The sequence below is a fragment of the Bombus fervidus genome, chromosome 7 (genome assembly GCF_041682495.2).
Source record: "Bombus fervidus isolate BK054 chromosome 7, iyBomFerv1, whole genome shotgun sequence".
Lineage (NCBI taxonomy): Eukaryota > Metazoa > Arthropoda > Insecta > Hymenoptera > Apidae > Bombus > Bombus fervidus.
In genome coordinates, this window is record NC_091523.1 from 5,331,654 (window position 1) to 5,353,493 (window position 21,840).

At 39.3% G+C, this 21,840-nt stretch overlaps 1 protein-coding gene and 1 long non-coding RNA gene across 4 annotated transcripts; one reads left to right on the top strand and one right to left on the bottom strand.

The window, feature by feature from the left end:
• The first annotated feature begins 482 nt into the window (after positions 1-482).
• On the top strand, positions 483-4,788 carry Etf-qo (electron transfer flavoprotein-ubiquinone oxidoreductase). 3 transcript variants are annotated; one of them, XM_072007595.1, is made up of 8 exons: positions 483-677; positions 2,023-2,130; positions 2,252-2,600; positions 2,674-2,980; positions 3,058-3,299; positions 3,375-3,769; positions 3,852-4,073; positions 4,478-4,788. In XM_072007595.1, the coding sequence occupies exons 2-8, from the start codon at positions 2,040-2,042 to the stop codon at positions 4,639-4,641; spliced, it is 1,770 nt and encodes a 589-aa protein (XP_071863696.1). In that variant the 5' UTR covers positions 483-677; positions 2,023-2,039; the 3' UTR covers positions 4,642-4,788. The 3 variants fall into 3 exon arrangements, with proteins under 3 accessions (XP_071863696.1, XP_071863694.1, XP_071863695.1); XM_072007593.1 differs by lacking the exon at positions 483-677 and adding an exon at positions 760-1,125; XM_072007594.1 differs by lacking the exon at positions 483-677 and adding an exon at positions 761-1,113.
• Positions 4,712-6,608, bottom strand: LOC139989338 (uncharacterized). The gene is made up of 2 exons (XR_011800319.1): positions 6,411-6,608; positions 4,712-6,301 (listed from the first exon to the last, which is right to left on the bottom strand). It is a non-coding gene; the product is annotated as an uncharacterized lncRNA (long non-coding RNA).
• Positions 6,609-21,840: the final 15,232 nt, after the last annotated feature.

Consider the following 21,840-nt stretch of genomic DNA (forward strand, 5'->3'; position numbering starts at 1 on the left):
CAGATTGAATTAACAGTTGATTCAAACAGTAATTTTGAACAAGAGCTACTATTTTTTTAACTTTTTAATGTTGACTACTGTGGTGTTATGGTATTATGTAGCAAGCAGTATGAGTTAATTGGCTACGATTGTGAATATGTTTTTACTTAATTAGGCAACTTATTAATCTCTTGATGAGACTATCATTGATTCCTGAAATTTAATGCATTGGATTTTTGTGATAGAGTGTAATGAAGTAATATTTTCTGAAGCATTGTAGAAGTATAAAATTCTATACTTTGTTATGATTATAGGATATCCTATTCAATACATATTTTATTTTGTAATTTCATAGAAAATTTTTAATTTTACATAATTTAACTAGTAGCATTGACTAAGAATAAAGTACGATACTGAATCGATAACATCGCATGTGACACGAAAATTATAAGGGGTTCAGATGATTCTAAAAACGTGGAACTAGAACAAGCATTACGTGTTGCATGTCACGTCCAATTTGTAACTGGTCTGTGATGGCACAAAGTTCCATAAGATGTTATCATAGATATAGGAATATTATACATATATGTAGTGTATCATATACCACACATATGTACTGTGCGTTACTACAAAGATGACTAACGTAAGGAATACTAGACCGAGTGGTTATTTCGGATAGACTAAATACAATTATAAAGGTAAGAACACGTATTAGTCGAAAGTGTTAGATATTACAAATAGGACAACACAGCAACGCGTGACGGCGAGCGATACACAGCAGTACCTCTCTTGCCTGTGCCGTCTCACTAGTTATCTTTCCAGCAACGCACAGTACGTAGGCCTGTCCTGCTCTATATGTACTGTACACTGTATACATCTACCTCGCCTGTGGTGATGGTGATAACCTATTTTGTGTATACATATATCATTTGTGATGAAATCATGACTTTAATCTTGAGTTTTAAATTTTGATGGCTGATTTTGACATACATTTGTAGCAGCAGTTGACCGTTGATACAGTAATATACATATGTATATATAACTGAGTAGTAGTATACATTATTATCGAAATCACAGTACATTCATTGTGATATGCAGTTATGTCTCGAGTAATACTTATTGCATCAAATAATCGTAAGTTTATTGGTAATATTTACTTGATATATAATACAATTTACTATCTTATTTTTATTATCTTTAATAATTTTGGATTTTGACAAGTGACTGTTAAATTACTCGCACAAATCTTCATTTTATTAACCGCAATTTATTGTAAATTATTATATATTATACATTATTTATTATATATTACGATATATAATAATTACTATATATTAATTTTAAATTTTTTATTGTTATTATTATAACATTTCTTATATCACTAACAGAGCATATTGTGAGTTTTAATTTATATTAAATAAAGAATAAAGATAACGAACAAATATTCTTAATTAATGTCCGTTATCAAATAAACGTTTTTACATTATTAGATATTGCAAAACATATAAAAACTTATTTTATTTTGTAATTACGATTTATACATAAAAATAAACATATACACATACATTACTTTTGTGATATATATAGCTTTATATAGTTTTATTTCATACACTAATTACATATATCTCATATTTTAATATATGCATATAATATATTAATAATATATATAGAGACACAAGTGAAAACGTATTATGCTACACAATTACTGTGTTGAGAAATCTCTTTAGACTTTCACTGTTAGGTTAGGTTTGATTGTTGATTTTTACTGATCTATACAAGACTATACTTGTTAAATTACATGTAGCAAGGAAGGTAGTACGCAAGTGCCTTACATTTTTATTGGTCTTTATAAATATTTTACATGTACCTATATATAATAATAATAAAGAAATATAAAATATAAAAGTGATTATCATTTGTGAACTTCCTATAATAAAATTAAGATATTATAAAATATTAAGATATTAATATGTAATAAATTAATATGTAAAAAAGCTGTACCAAATATTACTAATATCTTATTTTTGTTATATTTCCTGATAGAACAAAGATTTCAATGGATGTTTCAAAGAGCTTATTCACAAGAAAAGTTTCAAAGAATTACAACTCACTACACTATTATACCCAGAGAATCGGATCCAAGATGGAAAGGTATAATTTATAAATATGAAATTGAATATGAAAAAACAATACTTTTCATTAATAATATACATTATTACATTATTAATATATATTATTGCATGATAATTCAAGCATCAAATATCATTTGCAGGTGTAAATATGGAAAGATATGTAGATGAAACAGATATTTTAATTGTGGGAGGTGGACCAGCTGGATTATCTGCTGCAATTCAAGCACGTAAATTAGCAGGAAAACATGGAAGAGAATTGAAAGTTACACTTGTTGAAAAGGCTTCTACTATTGGTGGCCATATTCTCAGCGGAGCTTGTATAGATCCAATAGCATTAAATGAATTATTTCCAAATTGGAAGGAATTAAGAGCACCTCTAAATACCCCTGTTACAGAAGATAAATTTGCATTTCTCACTGAGAAAGGCAGATTACCAATACCTATCTTAAAAGGAATGCCAATGTACAATCATGGAAACTATATTGTTAGGTAATAAACTATAATATGATAAAGTTAGTCATGTTAGTATCTTAAGCATTCTTCACCTAATTTCTTGTTTTAGATTAGGTCATGTTGTAGCCTGGCTTGGTGAGCAAGCCGAAGCTGCAGGTGTAGAATTATATCCTGGATATGCAGCTGCAGAAGTACTTTATCATGAAGATGGATCCGTTAAAGGAATAGCTACAAATGATGTTGGTATTGATAAAGATGGTTCACCAAAGGATATTTTTGAACGTGGAATGGAATTGCATGCAAAATGTACAATTTTTGCAGAGGGTTGTCATGGTCATCTTACAAAACAGATTTCAAAGAAATTAAATCTTAGGAAAGATTGCGAACCACAGACCTATGGTATAGGATTAAAAGAAGTAATTATCATTAAACATAAATTTTAATGCATTTTAATATAATTTCAAAACTATAAGATAGATATTAATGTTATTAGATTTGGGAAATTGATCCAAAAAAACATACGCCTGGCACTGTTGAACACACTGTTGGTTGGCCATTGAAAAAAGATACTTATGGTGGTTCGTTCTTATATCATCTTAATGAAGATACACCTCTGATTACTATTGGTTTCGTTGTTGGTTTGGATTATTCTAATCCTTATTTACATCCATTTAAGGAATTTCAAAGATTTAAGCAACACCCAAGCATTAGACCAGTACTTGAAGGTGGGAAGAGGTAAGATACCGGTACGAATAAATTAATATTTATATTTATAGGAAGATTCATTTTATATTTTACATTTTGTGTTAGAATTGCGTATGGTGCAAGAGCCTTAGTAGAAGGAGGTTTTCAATCTATTCCTAAACTTCAATTCCCTGGTGGTTGTCTTATTGGTTGCACAGCAGGATTTCTTAATGTACCTAAAATTAAAGGAACACATAATGCTATGAAGAGTGGAATGCTAGCAGCAGAAAGTGCAATTGAAGCTATAATTAATGCAGAAAATAATCCTTCGCCAACAAAAGGTTTAGAACCGAAATCTTATACTGATAAAATACAAAACAGTTGGATTTATAAAGAACTGAAAGCTATAAGGAATATAAGACCCAGTTTTCATACTCGATTTGGTATTTACGGGGGTCTGCTATATTCTGCATTTTCAATGTTGATTGGGGGAAGAGAGCCATGGACTTTGTCTCATGGAGGTAAAATAATTTGTAACAAAATTAAATAAAAAGTTAGTAAATATCGACAAAAGATAGAAGTTATTATTAATATTTTTTCTAGGTCCGGATTATAAAAGCTTGAAATCAGCATCGGAATGTACGCCGATAGAATATCCACAGCCGGATAATGAAATATCTTTTGATTTACTATCTTCAGTGGCACTTACTGGTACAAATCACGAAGCCGATCAGCCACCACATCTTACTTTGCTTGATGATACTGTACCAGTAAAAAGAAATTTAACGACATTTGCCGGGCCAGAAGGTCGATTTTGTCCTGCTGGTAAGTACATATTTATAAACACATTTAATATCATTACTATATTATATATATTATATATTTATTTTTTAAAATAATGAAATAGGTACTTCTATTGAGAATTATAGATAATTCTTTAACACGTTTTTTATTATAAGGAAACTATGCTTGATAAATTTTGTGATTATAAATTTATTAACTTATATTGACTATCGAATATTAAACTTTGATATATTGTAGATATTCTATCAGTGGAGTAAATCACTAATATCTTATTAGTAATAAATAGTTTATAAAGTAAATATACGCAGTAGTATATAATATATTGTATAGTATACAATACAATCTATACAACAAATATTTGCAAAACAAAATATACGAAGAAAGATAATAAAAGAGCTTTAATTATTATTATTTATACGTTTTAGGTGTTTATGAATTTGTACCATTGGAATCTGGAGAAGGAGAGAGGTTGCAAATTAATGCTCAGAACTGCATTCACTGTAAAACCTGCGATATTAAGGACCCGAGTCAGAACATTAACTGGGTTGTACCAGAAGGTGGAGGTGGCCCAGCTTATAATGGGATGTAGAAAAATCGTATTTTTATATATAAATAATGATTTGTTAAAATACGTTGTGACATAACACAGACAGATAATATTTTTGTACATATATTTAAATGTGTTTATAACTTACCGTAAACGTACAATAGTGAAATAGAAGACTTACAAAAATCATTGTTTATTTATTTATAACAGTAATGTAAAATATATGTGAAAAACAAAAAGATACTAAATATATAGACAATCTGAAGATATAAGTTTTGTAAAGAAAAGAATAAGTAGTATGCAGATTTGGAAAATTGGCATTTGGGAGGGAACTCAGAAAATATACATAGGAGCCAAAAATCCAAAGTATTACTGTTATAAATTCACTTGGAAATCAGAAGTCCAAAATCTAATCCATGAAAACGCATTTTAAAGTAAAAAATTGTAAATCTAATTCGAGCATAAAAATGTTAAATCTAACACATCAAAATCCACTTAGCAGTTGAAAATTCTCAACCTAAACCATGAAATCCCATTTGGGAGTCGAAAACTACAAATCAAGTTCTTTCAACCGTACTTAGAGAATGAAAGGGTGAAAAATCCAAATCTAATTGCTCCAAACACGGAAACTCCAAAATATACTCTGAAAACGCACGTGGGAACTTAAAGATACGGATATAATAGACGTACGTGGATATTACAAAATCCTAATGTAATCGTTACAGACGCATATCCATGGGTTATGTTTCTAGTTTTCGGTTTGCAGAATCACTTTTCCACGTCACATTCAAACTATTTCGTTACCAGATGCGAAAATTCTAATTTTCACCCTTGTAAAAACACGTGGGGTCTGAGGAATCTAAACGCAACCTAATTGTAACAAACATAACTACTTCAGACGTGTTTTGACAAGTTTGGCATGGAATTGTTGGATTCTAGATGTGATGCATTTGGTATGTCTGTTGGCTGTCAAGACGCGAAGAATACAGCAGTAATTTCGATAGAAATCGGGAGTGCTGGAAAATCCAAATATAACCCAACCGCACCTAATTATTACCACCTTAGGCGCATTTTCACAAATTTAGTGTGCATTTTTGCGTTTTTATTTCAATAGGTTAGGAGGTAGCTTTATTCTTGTGCGTGAAGACGCGAGAAATGCAGCTGCAAGCCCGATAGAAGGTCGCGGGAGCTCTAAAATTGAAACATAACCAATCGCTACCTTAACGTGACTACCTCAGACGCATTTTGATGTGCTTGATGCGGATTTTTGGCCCTCAATATGAATTTGTGGTCGGTTAGGCATGTATTCCAAGGCGTACAGACGCGATAAATGTAGCCGCAAATTCAGTGGAATCTCGTGGGCGCCTGAAAACCCAAAGGTAACTTAGCCATAAGTTAAATACGATAGCAGCAGATGTATTTTGACCCGTCTGGTATTCATCTTTAGGTTTCTACATAAATTGTTCTGAGTTGAGTATGTATCCTTGGGTGTGTAACCGTGAATTATGCAGTTGTAACTTCGATAGAAGCTAGTTGGTGCTGGAAGCTCCGAAGACAATTTAACATTAATCTAAGCGTGACTACAGCAGGTTACATCTTGAGTCGTTTCTTGTATATTTTTGGGGTTTTATATGAATTGTGGTAAGTGAAATATATGTAATGTTGTAAATCTCGGTGTAATTCAGGTGATCGATTCTGAAGTCTGAAAATCGAATTTATTGTGAAAATACTTAAATGAAATACAGGAGTAAACAACAATTAATACCAATCTATAACAGTAAACAATAAATAACAAGTTCTGTAATGTCTACCTGAAAATCGAGAATCGATTTTCAACGTCCTGAGCTACCGATCTTTCTCCGTCAATCTTCAATGTTTTAAATAATTATTCTGTGATCTTGCTTATCTCTGATGTTGCTCTCTGTCCGTCCGTTTGGGAAATGAGTGTCTCACAAAATGGTTGTCCGTAAAACAAAAGAAAGTCGCTCTGTCCGTGAAACAAAGAAAGTCGTGCTGTCCGTAAACAGAGAGAATCCCTATCACACGTGAACTCTAGGGAGTTCATATATATTTTTGGGTGCTTCACAGATGCGAAAAATCCAGCTATAAGTGCGGTAACAGCTCGTGGGAGTTTGCATATCCAAACGTAACCCATTTGTAATCATCTAACCGTGAACATTCAAGCCCCATTTTGACGTGTTTGGTGTGCAGGTTTGAGATATTACTTTTTGTTTGAGATATTTTGATAAATGATGCCAGTTTTACTCTATTTTAAATACCAAACGCAGCATACGTTAGGCTCGTCACGTTAATACACGCAGGACACTGCAAAATGCGATCATTAGAAAAATTTCATTGAAATACGAGATAGAACGTATGTTCGCACTGGTCGCAGATATCTTAACAAAATCGACGCTAGTTTTATTCTGTTTTCAGTGGAAAAAGCATGGCACGTCAGCTTCTTCGCGTAAGTAACGGAGGACTCTGTAAAATTAAATCTTTTGGAATATTTCATTGAAATATGCGGCATAAGATATTTTCACACTGGTTTTTGTCTATTTTAAATATCAAAGGCAGTGTACGTTAGCCTCTTCACGTAAGTACTCGCAGGACTTCGTAAAACTCAATCGTTTAGAACACTTTATTGAAATATGCGGTTAACATATCTTCGCACTGGTTTGAAATCTTCTGACAAATGAACACATCTTTCGCTTGACACGAGCAGTAATTTGAGACAGGATAAGAATACGTCGTAATTCGCGAATAATGAGAACCACAACTTCGGACATAATGGAATTAGATAAAGAAATTTAGGGAATAAAAGTACAACACGTTCGAATACTTTTAATACCTCAACAAATCAGCAATAAACAAACAAGTATACAAATGCACAAATACATACACTCATGCTACAAGATAAAATTAAAATCTAAGCTATGAATATTAAAATTATGGCAAGGGACATCAGGGAAATCCTCAAAGGAATACATTTGACAAAACATGCTCATACACCATGACCGTACGATGGGCGAAACTCCTTCTTGCCCGGAAGAGTGATGGCGCACGTGGGCACTTAAAGTTTCTGCAGGGATCTTCGAAGGTAATCGAACTCTGCCACAATGGTCAGTAATAAGAAATTCAACGGAGGACGGACATGGCAGAAGCTCCGTAGTACCCTCGTCGGATAACGTTAGATGTACGAGGAGGGGACTATCGGAGCGTGGTATTGATGGAAGATTCAGAGCGTTGACCCAGGTGGAAAGGAACTCCTTGAGCATACACGGTCTTCGCTTTTGCTCATGGTACTTTGTCCCCCCCCCCCGGGGGGGGGGGGGTTCCGAGCGTCCTCGAACCATTCTTGTTCAATCTTTTTCTATTCTTTCTGGGTTTCTTACACTAAAATAATACACAAGGTAATGGATGACAACTAAATCTTAACGAGCAATAAATATTAAAACTTCAATAAAATCTACATATTCGCACGATTGGATTAGAAACCAAGAACGTCAATTTTTCAACGTTCACGATCAGAGAAACTTGTAACGCGTGGACACCGAATATTAATAATAAACGGTCAATTATACGAATAATAGTAAAAACCTGTCAATTACAATGTAATGTATTAATCTACAATTGGAGTTAAAAGCAATAAATAACGGTCATGTGGATAAATTGATCGAAGCCCACGAAACGTGCACGCTACGTAACATGTCACTTGGATTAGGAAGATAATGAAGCAACAAGTATGTAAAAGTAATTGGAATTCACGAAATATGCGTGCCATAACCACTTAATTACGTAACATTACACACTTTGGATAAATAGGAGTAATAGAGTAACAAGCATGTAAAAGACTAATCAGAACTCAAGAAATATGCGCACCGAGATCAATCAACTACAAAACATGTCACTCTGGATGAAAAAAAAAAACAACAAAGTAATAAGCGTATGGGAAATTAACCGAAGCTCGAAAAGTGCGCGACGAGATTAGTAAACCCCCACAACATGCTACTTTGTACAAGAAAGGAATGATAAAGTAACAAATTTGAAAACACCAATTGAAGCTCACGAAGTGTGAGCGCCGAAACCAGTAAATTCCATAATATGTCACCATGAGAGAAAGAATAATAGATCAACAAGTAAACGAAAACGGCGCTCTCACGCAGACCACGTATCATCACTAGAGATAAGCAACTGCGACGCGGCAAAGGATCAAGAATCACCGTCAGCAGAGATGACCACGTGGCGAAGAAAGTACGGCTTATCATCAGCGAAACACAAAACTGCAACGCTCGTGAGAAGACCGTATCAGCAGTGAAGAAACCGCAATACTCTTGGGAAGGACATCAGCAGAAACGAAGACTGCAACGTCCGCTGAGAAAATTACGTGCCGAAATTTTACGTTCATATGGGAATAAACCATCACATGACAACTATCCCATGGTAGTTTACTATAAATAAGAGTAGCCGCTTAGAGCAACAGTCAGTTATTAACAAGTCAGACGGTCATTAATACGTGTTCAGCTTACGACCATCGTGCACGAGTTCAGTAGCTAGTGCAAAAATCGAGTGCGGAACCTAATAAAATTTCTTGCTACCGCGTTTTAACCCTGGGATCGCGGGCTCCGACCCCGCTGCATAGTGCACAGCTGTCGATCTGATTATGGAGAAAAATCCTTCATAAAGCAGCGTCCTGAAAGGAAACTATAATTTCAATAACGAGCGTCGAGTCGACTTCTACGTAGAGGAAGCGTCAATCGGTAGATTAAGTCATCTGGGCGAGTCGTTTCCATTTTACTTCGATTCTGGAGCCGAGTGTTCACTAATTAAAGAATCCGTAGTCTTGAGATTTTCTGGCAAAAGAACGACTGATATAATAGTAATGCGAGGAACAGGAAATATTTGTATTAAACGTACATCTCAAATCTTGTCCATTGTAAGTATTAATGGTTTTACATTGGAGATAATTTTCCATGTCCTTGCTGATAGTTATTTAAAATATGATATCGTGATTGATCGTGAAAATTTTGAGTCAAGGTTTTAACGTAATATTACACAAGATAGCCTCGCTATGTGTAAAACAAAAATAATTAATGTCTGTAATAAAACCGCTGAAAACGAGATCGATATTAATGAAGTTGACAGCGATGTACATGGTAATGATAAAAGTCGATTAATTTCTCTTCTCGAAAAATTCAAAGATTCATTTGTTACGGGTTTCTTACGTACTCGCGTAAATACAGACCAGTTAGAAATACGATTAATCGACCCAAACATCACCGTACAAAGAAGTCCTTATAGATTTAGCGAGGAAGAGCGCAGAATAGTACATGAGAGAATAAGCGAATTAATTAGAACAAGAATCAGAAGGCCTAGTAATTCACCGCTCGCGAATCCTACATTACTCGCGAAGAAGAAAGATGGCTCAGATAAATTATGTGTAGATTTTCGAGAACTAAATAAAATTACGTTCGCGGATCGGTCTCCTCTACCTCTTATTGCGGATCAAATAGCGAGATTGCAAAAGGCGAGGTATTTTATTAGTCTGGCCTTAGGCGATCTCGCTTATTCGTACGTTGTTGTTTATTTGGTTGATGTTCTAATTATTGTCGACTCGATAGATCAAGTTATAGAAAGATTGTACACTGTATTAAATATCCTCGTAAGCGTCGGATTTTCTTTTAATTTTTCTAAATGCTCTTAAAGACATTTCCTAAAGACATCGGTACTCTATCTTGGATATGTAATTCAAAGACGGAGGAGTTCGCTCCAACCTGGGTAAAATACAAGCCTTGAGATCTTTACCTGCACCAACGACCGTCACCCAACTTAGGCAGTTCATAGGTTTAGCATCCTATTTTCGAAAATTTGTCCCTAAATTTTCACAGGTAATGAAACTATTGTATGCACTTACCTCCGGTAACAAAAATTTAATTTGGACAGATAGACACGAAATTATAAGGCAAAAAATAATTTCCGTCCTGACTGATAAGCTGGTGTTAATAATATTCGACCCGAATTACCCGATAGAATTACATACTGACGCTAGTTCGGATGGATATGGGGCTATTTTAATGCATAAGATCGACGGCAAAGCCGGGTAATATAGTATTATAGTAAGAAAACTAGCCCCGCGGTATCATTCGTATCAACTATAGACGCTGGCAGTTGTAAACGCCATTAAACAGTTTCGCCACTATCTACACGGACGGGAATTTCTCGTTGTCACTGATTGTAATTCGTTGAAGGCAGCCCGCAATAAAGTAAATTTGAGTGACAGGGTTTATAGGTGGTGGGCTTACTTGCAAACTTTCACTTTCGACATTATGTACCGAGAAGGTTGTTACGACCGTTCGCGGAGAGACGCGGTCGCGAGGAAAACGCGTCAGCGAGAGGCGTAAATTCTCGCTACGATTCGGCTAATCGACGCCGCGAAGTAGTCGTTCCCCGTGTTTCGGTTAGGATAACAGGGGTGGTTAATTGAAATTAACACTGTGTTAACAGGTTAATATGATAGATATATTCAACAATGGATTATACAATCTTATGAGCGTCACAAGTATTTGACGATGAGTACAGCTTATGCGTTACAGAAAATGTGACCCGATTTGACGATATCTCTCGATGAGATAGTTGGACTTTGCAAACGAATTGATTTGAAGGTAGAACCGTGGTAGACTTACTGACTGTTCGGACGACGAAAATAGACTACCCTGAGAGTGACGATGCTGTGTCAGAGGAGAGCTAGGAAAGGGTGTGTCTAACGCACGGGATCATCGGATTCGTAGATGACAGTTTTTTGGCCAGGAAAGTGAGGGTACTAGACATTGTTTCTATTGGCCATTACGATTGTTGGTGGACTAGGAGGGGTCTTAGCCGCCCTCGATAGAAGGTTTGTGGTGGGAAGCATCGCACGTGTGAAAATAACTAATTTTAAGTGTTTTCCGGACACAAACCAGAGATCTTAGAAAATACTTTCATAGAAAAGATCCTTGTTCGACCTGAGAGTCTTTAGTTCAAATTTTCTAAGATTTATGGTCGGTCCTTGAGGTTCTTTAGAGTACGCAATAAGGATGTGCAGACATATGGTTGCCATCCCGCTCGCGATGCGACGCCTGGTCCAGGTAGAGAGTCGGCCGACGTAACATCCTCCCCCCGTTGAGAGGATCCCGATCAAATGTTACTGTTGATTGTGTCGGAGGCATCTGGGGTCGATCTGATCGGTAGTGGTACCATCCGTTTGATGCTCCGATCCAGAGTGCTCGTTGCCGTTCGAACTGTGGCCGGCCGAATGATGCCGTTTGCGCCGGGCTGGACCTTGATGAATATGCCCATTGCGTTGCCATTGCACTGGGGAAAATTGTCTCCTCTGTGGAGGATGATGATGCCTTTTCGTATGCCGTGACTGCCTTACTTCATCTATTTTGGATATTCAACTCGTGTTGATACTCTTGATGCTCGCTGGAGACGGCTGGATGGAGTGTCCCTGAAAGCTCGATCTCGCAATCTTGTTAGTCTCCGATGAGGAAGTGACTGGGAGTAAGGATAAAGAGATCGTTTCGATCTGGAGATATCGAAGTTGGCGGTCTGGAGTTGAGGATTGGTTTTGATTTTGATAGGGAGTGTGTTTCGCATTTTAATTGTATGAAGCTTGTTAATGACGACACGTCTGAGATATCGTTTGAAGAATTGCTGCTAGCTTCCACAATCCGTTGAAATGAGGCGAGTTGAGAGTGTGAAGTGCCATTCGATCCATCGGTCGGCTAGAAAGCATGACCCTTCGATGAGCGATGAATCTTCCCAGAGATGCGACGAAGGCCTTGCTTATGAGATCGTTGACCAGCTCGATGTGGACTGCCTTAACTGCAACACGTATAAATTGGATACGAATACCTGGATTCTGCGGTGGTTGCGATCCTTTCGCTCTTTGACGTAAACGATTTGCAATAGATGATTCCGAGGTTGATGAATGGGCGAGATTCCCTCCATCTGAAAATTACTGAATTATAGTGATTTGACAAGTTTGTTGTTTCTGTCCTGTTCGGAAACTCCTTGTAGTTTCGATCGCTGTGGTTCTCGTCGTTTTAGGAATTTGCGGTTGTGTTTTTGGGCCCAGGAAGTGTCGTTTTGTGCCTTGATCCTGGAGGTATCGTGAAGCACCTCTGTCCAGGAAGTGTCATGGAACACCTCTGCCCATGAAGTGTCGTAGAATGCTTCGATCCTGGAGGTGTTATGCAGTACCTCGACCCAGGAAGTGTCATGGAACACCTCTGCCCAGGACGTGTCTTGAAACACCTCTGCCCATGAGGTGTCGTTGAACGGAATTCCTGTGTTGCCTGATGCTGAGTCGTCCAACACGATGCGGAGTTTTGTAGTTGATTGGGAGGTTGGGCTCCCCCCGATGATCCGCCCGAATCGCGCTCTCTTAGTGATGATCCTTGGCGGAGAATGAGCGTTGGGCGTCGTGACGCTGGACGTCGTAGCTGTGACTTGCCTTGGCATTGGAGAATATGTTGGCGTTATTGGAGCCAGGGGTGACTCCAGTGAGATCCTCGTGGTTTTCTCCCGAGACTTGTCCGATGCAGCAATGGTGGTGACAACGTGATGATTATTCCGCTTCGGATAATTCGCAGATGTGGCCCCTTTCGGAAATGGCGAGAGTGGCATCTTCTTGTTATGTTCAGGAAGATGACTCTCCGATACGATACTCCTGCTCTCAGATGATACAGGTAACGTGCTGTAAGACAGACTGAACATTGAGATGCTGATTGAGGAGGAAATGTTCCTGGAGAATCTTATCGTGGATTTCGAAACCCCTGCTGTAGGTTTTGATTCGAAATTGCCTCTGTTGTCCTGAACGGGATTCAGTTTTTTCTGGTCCAGAGGATCGTGAGAGGTTGTCTTCAAGTCGCGTGTTGGCGAAGAGTTGCGAGTGTCAGAGGTTGTCTGATTCAAGGCGCTTGCTGGCGTTGAATCGGATTGTTCAGATAATGATAATGCGAAATTGTTTGTCGTCGAGTCGCGTTTTGGCTCTGAGTTGCGAACGTTAGAGATTGTCTGATTCAAGCCGATTGGTAGCGTTGAATCGGATTGTTCCGATAATGATGACACGAAATTGTTTGTCGTCAAGTCGTATGTAAGCGATAAGCAGTGAACGTTCGACGTTGTCTGATTCACGGCGTCCGGTAGCGTTGAACCAGAATTTTCGGATAATGAGGACGCGAACTTGGTCGTCGTCGAGTTGCGTGTAGGCGATGAGTAGCGAACGTTAGAGGTTGTCTGATTCACGGCGTTTGGTAGCGTTGAATCAGATTTTTCAGATAATGAGGACGCGAACTTGGTCGTCGTCGAGTCGCATGCAGGCGATGAGCTGCGGACGTGAGAAGTTGTCTGATTCAAGACGATCGGCATTGTTGAATCAGATTGTTCAGACGATGGCGCGAGCCTGGCCGTCGCCAAGTCGCGTGTTGGCGATGAGCAGCGAATGTTCGAGGTTGTCTGACTCGAGGCGATTGGTAGCGTTGAATCAGATCGTTCAGATAATGATGACGCGAGCTTGTTTGTCGTTAAGTCGCGTATTGGCGATGTGTTGCGAACGTGAGCGATTGTCTGATTCACGGCGATCGGTGACGTTGAATCAGATTGTTCAGGTAATGAGGACGCGAACTTGGTCGTCGTCGAGTCGCATGCAGGCGATGAGCTGCGGGTGTCAGAGGTTGTCTGATTCACGGCGATCGGTATCGCTGAATCAGATTTTTCAGATAATGAGGACGCGAACTTGGTCGTCGTCGAGTCGCATGCAGGCGATGAGCTGCGGATGTGAGAAGTTGTCTGATTCAAGACGATCGGCATTGTTGAATCAGATTGTTCAGACGATGGCGCGAGCCTGGCCGTCGCCAAGTCGCGTGCTGGCGATGAGCAGCGAATGTTCGAGGTTGTCTGACTCAAGGCGATTGGTAGCGTTGAATCAGATCGTTCAGATAATGACGACGCGAGCTTGTTTGTCGTTAAGTCGCGTATTGGCGATGAGTTGCGAACGTGAGCGATTGTCTGATTCATGGCGATCGGTGACGTTGAATCAGATTGTTCGGGCAATGAGGACGCGAACTTGGTCGTCGTCGAATCGCATGCAAGCGATGAGCAGCGGACGTTAGAAGTAGTTTGATTCACGGCGATCGGTATCGTCGAATCAAATTGTTTGGGTAATGATGATGCTACCGTGATTGTCGTCCGGTCGCGTATTGGCGATGAGCAGCGGACATTGGAAGTTGTCTGATTCACGGCGATTGGTATCGTTGAATCAGATTTTTCGGGTGATGAGGACACGAACTTGGTCGTCCTCGAGTCGCATGCAGGCGATGAGCAGAGAACGTTAGAGGTTGTCTGATTCACGGCGTTTGGTAGTGTTGAATCAGATTTTTCGGATAATGAGGACGCGAACTTGATCGTCGTCGAGTCGCGTGTTGGCGCGCTACGAGTATTATGCAATGAACTTCGCGTGTCATGCGACGGAATCGGCGCTAGACTCGATACGAGATTCTCCATCGGCGGAGTATGATCATTGTTACTGTTATTATTTAGATTATTCTTACGTCTCTGGTAACTGCTGGAAGTATTGCTGTTGCATTCCGATAGTTTTGGATTCGCCGCTGCGTTGGAGGCATCCGTTGAGGAAGAATCAATGTTGTTGAGTCTAACCAATCGTATCTTCAGGTCTGTATAGACATCCAATAAGTCCTCAGGTTCGTTGTCGTCGATGTCGAGCAATTCGTTAACGACAATGTTGAATTGTTTCCAATTGTCGTCGACCAGTGTTTGATAAAATTTTAAGCTGCCCTTGTTGCGCTGCCCGGACTGTTCGTATTGGTCGAGTAGTCTCCATATGGTCTTGAATTCTTCGCTTATATCGTCGTACTCTTGTTTCAAGGCGATGAGTCTTGCTTCATTTGCCATGTTTTGTGCCGAAGATGCTTCGTTAACGAAGGTGGTACTTGTGATGTGCGATCGGTGTTTCCCGATGCAGAATTGTTCCGGCTGCAGTGCTCGCTGGTCACTGTGCAGCGGGATATCGTGATGTTCGCGAGGAAGGCGTTCTTCCCGAAGATCACTCGTGTTGTAGTGACTGAAGTTGTTCCGACTGCAGGTTGTCGCTTGTCCCTGTGCAGTGGAATGTCGTTGACGTACGTTTCGTGAGGAAGGCGATTCTTCCCGAGAGTGACGTGTTTTGTCGTGCGATCGAAGTTGTTGAATATCGTTATGTTTGCGATTGTCCAGTTGCGGCGGGAGGCTGCCTGGTTGCGTCTTCAACCATCGAATTATGCCTCTTCCAAGGTGACGGTCCCTTGACGTTACTGACTTCGCTGGAGTGGTAACGCTTCCGCTGCTGGTTATGTTGAATTCATGTGGCACTGTATGGTAGTGGGTGTCACTGGTGTGCACTTTTCACTTACCACTGAATCCGGCTCGAAGGACCAAATGTTACGACCGTTCGCGGAGAGACGCGGTCGCGAGGAAAACGCGTCAGCGAGAGGCGTAAATTCTCGCTACGATTCGGCTAATCGACGCCGCGAAGTAGTCGTTCCCCGTGTTTCGGTTAGGATAACAGGGGTGGTTAATTGAAATTAACACTGTGTTAACAGGTTAATATGATAGATATATTCAACAATGGATTATACAATCTTATGAGCGTCACAAGTATTTGACGATGAGTACAGCTTATGCGTTACAGAAAATGTGACCCGATTTGACGATATCTCTCGATGAGATAGTTGGACTTTGCAAACGAATTGATTTGAAGGTAGAACCGTGGTAGACTTACTGACTGTTCGGACGACGAAAATAGACTACCCTGAGAGTGACGATGCTGTGTCAGAGGAGAGCTAGGAAAGGGTGTGTCTAACGCACGGGATCATCGGATTCGTAGATGACAGTTTTTTGGCCAGGAAAGTGAGGGTACTAGACATTGTTTCTATTGGCCATTACGATTGTTGGTGGACTAGGAGGGGTCTTAGCCGCCCTCGATAGAAGGTTTGTGGTGGGAAGCATCGCACGTGTGAAAATAACTAATTTTAAGTGTTTTCCGGACACAAACCAGAGATCTTAGAAAATACTTTCATAGAAAAGATCCTTGTTCGACCTGAGAGTCTTTAGTTCAAATTTTCTAAGATTTATGGTCGGTCCTTGAGGTTCTTTAGAGTACGCAATAAGGATGTGCAGACATATGGTTGCCATCCCGCTCGCGATGCGACGCCTGGTCCAGGTAGAGAGTCGGCCGACGTAACAAGGTAAACGAATGACCCACGTAGATTTCTTTTCGCGTAACCCTGTAGACATCGACCGTACCGCAATTGACAAAATCAAAGAAAAGGAAATTAATCTGGCCGAAATCTCAGAAGATTGGCTACTAGCGGAACAACGTCACGACCCCCAAATCTCTGAAATCGCCAACAAATTGCAAAACGACGAGCTCGCGGAAGACATTGCGAGTACATATGAACTACGATCCGGTACCCTTTACTGTAAAGTACAAAGGAGAGGCAGAAACCTCTGCCTGCCCATCGTACCAAGAGGTTTTAGGTGGTCCGTCATTAATCACATACACCAGTCAATTATGCACTTAGGTTAGGATAAAACGCACGAGAAACTGTACGAGTATTATTGGTTCGAAGGGATGGCGAAATATGTTCGCAAATTCGTGGAGAACTGTCATGCTTGTCAGATATCTAAGGCAAATTCAGGTAAAGTACAAGACGAATTACATCCCATACCTAAGACCAGCATACCTTGGCATACAGTTCACATGGACATAGCAGACAAGCTGAGCGGCAAGAACGACTTGAAAGAATACGTCATTGTTTTGATCGATGCCTTTACCAAATTCGTAAAATGGAGTGATTTGGGCGTTTAAACTTCGAAATATCTCCGACGGGAAGAAACTTACGGGCATTTTTCTACAAAATGGTCAGAATATTGCTTTTTACGAGCTGTTGGGCTTGTTACGACGTTTAATTCAGGGTGCACTATGTTCTGCGTGTAAAGTGGAGTGAGTTGGGCGTTTTAACACCGAAATATCTCCGACAGGAAGAGAATTACGGTCATATTTCCTCAAAATCGACGAATGATCGCGTTTTGCGAGTTGGAGGGCTTGTTTCGACGCGTAAGGCAGCGTGCACTATGTTCTGCGTGTGAAATGGAGTGAGTTGGGCGTTCAAACGTCGAAATGTATCCGACGGGAAGAAAATGACGGGCATTTTTCGTCAAAATGGTCAGAATATTGCATTTTGCGAGCTGTTGGGCTTGTTACGACGTTTAATTCAGGGTGCACTATGTTCTGCGAGTAAAATGAAGTGATTTGGGCGTTTGAACGTCGAAATATCTCCGACGGGAAGAAACTTACGGCCATTTTTCGACAAAATGGTCAGAATATTGCGTTTTACGAGCTGTTGGGTTTGTTACAACGTTTAATTCAGGGAGCACTAAGTTCCACGTGTAAAATGGAGTGATATTGGCGTTGAAACGACGACATATCTCCAACGGGAAGAAAATTAAGGTCATTTTCCGTCAAAATCGACGAATGATCGCGTTTTGCGAGTTGGAAGGCTTGTTTCGACGCTTAATTCAGCGTGCACCATGTCCTGCGCGCAAAATACAGTAATTGAGCGTTTAAACGTCGGAATATCTCCGACGGGAAGAAACTTACGGGCATTTTTCGACAAGATGGTCAGAATATTGCGTTTTACGAGCTGTTGGGCTTATTACGACGTTTAATTCAGGGAGCACTATGTTCCGCGTGTAAAATGGAGTGATATTGGCGTTGAAACGACGACATATCTCCAACGGGAAGGGAATTACGGTCATATTTCCTCAAAATCGACGAATGATCGCGTTTTGCGAGTTGGAGGGCTTGTTTCGACGCTTAATTCAGCGTGCACCATGTCCTGCGCGTAAAATACAGTAATTTGAGCGTTTAAACGTCGAAATATCTCCGACGGGAAGAAAATTACGGTCATTCTTGGTCAAAATCGAAGAAATATCGCGTTTTGCAAGCAGTTGCGCATGTTTCGACGCGTAAGGCAGCGTGCACTATGTTCTGCGTGTGAAATGGAGTGAGTTGGGCGTTCAAACGTCGAAATATCTCCGTGGGAAGAAAATTACGGGCATTTTTCGTCAAAATGGTCAGAATATTGCGTTTTACAATGTCACGTCCCGCGCTCCGCACGTGCCGTAACAAGAACAAGAAAACCACTCTATACAAAACGCGCGAATAAGGATTTGAACGCACAAACGAACACACGGCATTACGAAACGAAAGGAAGGATTAACAAAATGAGGGCGACTAATAGATCCAACCAATAAACAAAATACATATACACACAACTCTAAATAAACCTACCAATAACCGACTTGCAATTTGAAAACCTATGGTTCAATATAATATAAACCCAACCAGTATAAAATAAAATAAAAAGAACCAACTAATAGATTGAACGAGTCACGAACCAAACAAATAAACCAGGAAATAAGAATAACTACAAAAGGGAAATGATTGAAACGCCAGGAATATATGTATATATAAATATATGTCGGAGATGAAAGGACAACGGGGCCACCCGTTGGAATTACTTGGAAAAACCTCAATAGCATTCACGAAATAACCCAAACACAGCCATTCGAAACTTGAGACAATGAGCTTGGGCTCGAGGCGACGACCGGTCGCCGAGTGTAGCCACGGTCACGGGATGAACGTTCCACCTAACAGAGATATGAAGTTACATAGCTTTCCTTTAAAGAATTGGCCGTACCGGCACTTGACAATGAAAGATTCTAGCGGCCACACACAGACCCCATTCTTTGGGTAAGATGGTCGCCAGATGCCGACGCATCATTCGCAGTTTATGTTCAGATAGTCTGAGGATCCGTTACAAATCTTAGGATCTGGTTAACTAAAGTCCTTTAGATTGGCAAACAGTCTTTATTATATCAGCCCGTATATCTGTCACCTATTGCGGCAAGATACGGGAGATCTGCTTTCCTCACGTACGACGTTTCCCGCTAGGAACTCTCTCTCGAGAGCGGCTAGCATCCTTTTCTAATCGCCAACATGGAGATTAACCAATTAACAGCAACGTCTATTTCCCTCACCCTCCGAGCGGAGGCTTTCTTTTGACGAATCCGATGACCTCGTGCCCTTAGGCACATCCCACCATAGTTTTCCTCTGCAGCGTCGTTGCGACGGAAAGTCATTCTTTTTCTTACAGTTGCACTGGTTAGATACCTATTGTGTTTGTACGATCAGTGAATACTCTACGTCTTAGTAAAGAGTTAATCAAGCGATCCTTGCATCACAAGGAGTAAGTCGAGTTCGACTTAGAAGTAAAGTAGATCAGTTATCCCGTGGGCCGTGGATTCGCTATACCGACCCCGCGATCATTGTCGTTATAGTTCGAGTATCGACACCGGTAGTTTATCTTGTATTTGCGACAATAAAAGATATCATCGATTGTACACCGAAGATGAGCGACCCTGGCGCAGATTCTTTACACGCCCCAAATCCAATTGATAACCTGAACCCGACATATATTTTAATCAATCAACGCCGCAACAACTTGGAGAGTTACATATAAGTATAAACATATATGCCAAACATGTAATAACCTAGTAAATATTAGAGACAGTACTTCCAATACTATGCAACAAATACAATATTATCAATTTATGAAATATATGTATATATGAAATCAAAAAACTAATAGTCTAACGAATACATAAAACATACAATATTGTATTATTAAAGAAACAAAGGTTACATTGTCAGAAATATATATATATATATATATGTGTGCGCATTCTACATTATTAAATCAAATCAGTAATCTAAGATACATACTTAAAAGTTTTTTTTTTTTTTATTGTTTATTTGTTAAATTTTTACAATTTGTCCAGAAGGACATTTGGTAAAATATTATAGCTTAGAGAATAAAAGAATAAAAAATAAAAAAAAATAAAAAAATAAATAAAATATAGCATGTGGATGGTTACCCCCAGCGGGGTTCCATCTTCTAGGTTTCCTATTGCATCTCTATTTCGAGGTCTGCGGGATGCTTCGTCTTCAGTCTTCTTTCTATTTTGGTTTTATTTGTTTCAGCAACCAGCTGGTTTGGGTGTGCTGCAAGTCTTTCTTTGTACTTTTTTGCGTATCTAGCGATTTCCTCTTTGATTGTTGGAATTTTTAGATCTTTTCGTAGGTCTTCATTTCTGACGTACCATGGAGCGTTAACTATTGTCCTTAAATGTCCTTATGTGACTCATTGCTGCCGTCGCCCATAATGGGACTCCGTATGTCCAGATTGGTTTGATTATTGTTTTGTATATATTTAGTTTATTCATTGTGCTTAATTTAGATTTTCTATTGATTAACCAGTACATCTGCTTCCTTTTTGCACTTATTCTGTTTATTATTGATTTTATATGGTGCTTCCATGTAAGGCGTGTGTCTAAATTTATTCCTAGATATTTGACTTGCTTTGTTTGTGTTATGTGGGCGCCGTTCAGTTGAATATCTGGTGTTTTTCCTTTTCTAAGTGTAAATGTTATGTGGTTGCACTTGCTGGTGTTCACTTTTATTTGTTTGTTTTGCAGCCATTTTTCTATTTTTGTAGTGTGTTCTTGTAGTAGTGCGGCGGTCGTTTCTAGATTTGCATGCCTCACTAGTATGGCCGTATCGTCCGCAAACGTCAGTGTTTTACTGTTGACAGTTGTTGGTATATCTGCCGTGTATAGTGTGTATAATATTGGTCCTAAGACACTTCCTTGCGGTACTCCTGCCTTGATGTCCTTAATTTCAGAGTATGCATCATTTATTTTTACTACAAAGGTTCTGTTGTTTAACTAAGATTTGGGTAGTTTGTAGATTTGTTCTGGAAATTGCTTTTTGATTGTTTGAAGAAGTTTTTCATGGTTAACTTTGTCGAATGCTTTTTCGATATCCATAAAGAGTGTTGTGCAGTATTGTTTTGTTTCAAGCGACTGTAAGATTTCATTGACGAGTCTATGCATTTGTTCTATTGTGGAGTGTTTATTCCTGAATCCAAATTGATGGTTCGGTATTAGATTTTCTTTTTCTATTGTTGGTTTTAAGCGGTTATATATTATTTTCTCTAATAATTTCGAAAACGCAGGTAGTAATGATATCGGCCTGTAGGATGCAGTTAGATGTGGGTTTTTGTGTGGTTTGGGTAACAT

What these genes read in the sequence shown, in the direction of transcription:
- Etf-qo (XM_072007593.1), top strand. Translation starts at nt 1,080, where the DNA reads ATGTCTCGAGTAATACTTATTGCATCAAATAATCGTAAGTTTATTG. An exon ending in CATGGAAACTATATTGTTAG is followed by an intron (nt 2,601 to 2,673) that starts GTAATAAACTAT and finishes TTCTTGTTTTAG; the next exon opens with ATTAGGTCATGTTGTAGCCT. An exon ending in GTACTTGAAGGTGGGAAGAG is followed by an intron (nt 3,300 to 3,374) that starts GTAAGATACCGG and finishes ATTTTGTGTTAG; the next exon opens with AATTGCGTATGGTGCAAGAG.